This window comes from Chaetura pelagica, unplaced genomic scaffold, assembly GCF_000747805.2.
Source record: "Chaetura pelagica isolate M959 unplaced genomic scaffold, ChaPel_1.0 scaffold24, whole genome shotgun sequence".
Taxonomy (NCBI): domain Eukaryota; kingdom Metazoa; phylum Chordata; class Aves; order Apodiformes; family Apodidae; genus Chaetura; species Chaetura pelagica.
In genome coordinates this window covers 3,908,319-3,909,753 of record NW_009953077.1, presented here as the reverse complement: position 1 = coordinate 3,909,753, position 1,435 = coordinate 3,908,319, and the positions used below count along the sequence as shown (strand labels likewise).

Here is a 1,435-nt window from a genome sequence, read left to right as displayed (position 1 = left end):
CACTGCTTTGGGCTGCCCAGCTGCCCCACAGTCTCCTTGCAGGCTGCCCAGCCCTGTGCTGTCCCAGCCACTGTGCCCCCAGGTTGGCACTGTCCTTGGACGGGGGACGCTGCTGGGGCTGGCAATGCCACGGTCCCCACAGCAGTGCCCACCACCTCTAAGTCCCACGGTGGGGACACCCAGCACATCTTGTTCTGAGAGCTTGGCCATGGTGTGGGAACACACATCCCACCAGCCTGCTTGGCACGACCAGTGGTCCCTTGGGGGCCTGGGGAGCCCACCATAGGGGCAGCCTCAGCTGGGGAGGGGGACGGGCAGTGGCCTCCCCTCTGCGCTGGGCGGTCGCCCTGGTGAAGATGGGGTTAAGCCCTTTCCATCCCGGTGGAATAAGCACAGGCAGCAGAAGGCAGGAGGTGAGAAGGCAGCAGGAGGAGGAGCAGGAGGGGAGAGCAGCCAGGTGCGAACAGAACAGCTCCTTCCCGAGCAGAGCAGGGGCTGGCGCTGCCTGCGGCGAGGGCAGATGGCAGGGCGGCCGTGCCAGACTGCGCGGGGCCGCATCCTGCGCTCGGCCCAGAGCTCCGCGCCTCGCTGGCCCCCTCGGGCCGGAGCTGGGGTCAGGGGGCCGCGGGCGTGAGAAGAGGCAATTGTGCGGGGCTGGGCAGTGCTTCAATGGCTCTTTGTGCACCCGTCCTGGCCCCGGGCTGGGGGCAGTGCCCGGCCCCAACCAGCCCTAGTCCCTGCTGTGCCGGTGGGATGGCTGTGTCCCTCACTGCCCCTAGACCTTAGCAGAGATCTGGGGATGGATGATCGTGCCCCCCATTGCCCCCAGCCCACCACAGTGTCCTTACCTCCAGACTGGTCCCTTTGCCCACCAGCCTGTACGCCAGCCCTTGTGCTGTGCCAGTCCCTGACCTGCAGAACCAGGCAGGGGGCTGTGGGGTGGCAGTTCCACTGGCTACCCTAATTCTCTTCTTTACAGTTTGGTGGGCAAGAGTGGAGCTGCTGGGACCAGCTGGAGATGCGAGCAGTCAGCGCAGATGGGCAAGAGGTAACGGTGCAGGAGGTGCTGGACTGGCTGCAGGTGAGCCCGGTGCAGGCAGCACCCAGGCATGTCACCCTGGGAGGCACAGAGTCAAATCCTGACCCACACACCCCCCCACCCTTGCAGAGGACATATGGCTGGACGGTGACCATGCTCCTGCACGGCCACACCCTATTGTATGACAGGGAAGAGGACGAGGAGACACGGACCAGACAGCTGGCACAGAAGTAGGTTCCCTGACTTCGGGGCCCAATCCTGGCCCCCGGGGGGGGGGAGTGCTGTCAGACCCCCTTCCCTCCATCCTGAGCCGCTCCAGCTGCAGCACAGCTCCCAGCCGGCTGCTGGATAAACATCCTGCCGGCAGCACATCCCGTGGCGGGGCCCCTGCCCCGG

The 1,435-nt window shown here is 66.1% G+C and overlaps 1 protein-coding gene across 1 annotated transcript in view; it reads left to right on the top strand.

The window, feature by feature from the left end:
* Positions 1–1,435, top strand: part of UBA7 (ubiquitin-like modifier activating enzyme 7) — a 9,468-nt gene that overhangs the window by 7,783 nt on the left and 250 nt on the right. The window contains exons 19-20 of the mRNA XM_009996953.1: positions 980–1,081; positions 1,169–1,269. Of these exons, the coding sequence (XP_009995255.1) occupies positions 980–1,081; positions 1,169–1,269 (203 nt within the window). The remainder of the gene's footprint in view (positions 1–979; positions 1,082–1,168; positions 1,270–1,435) is intronic.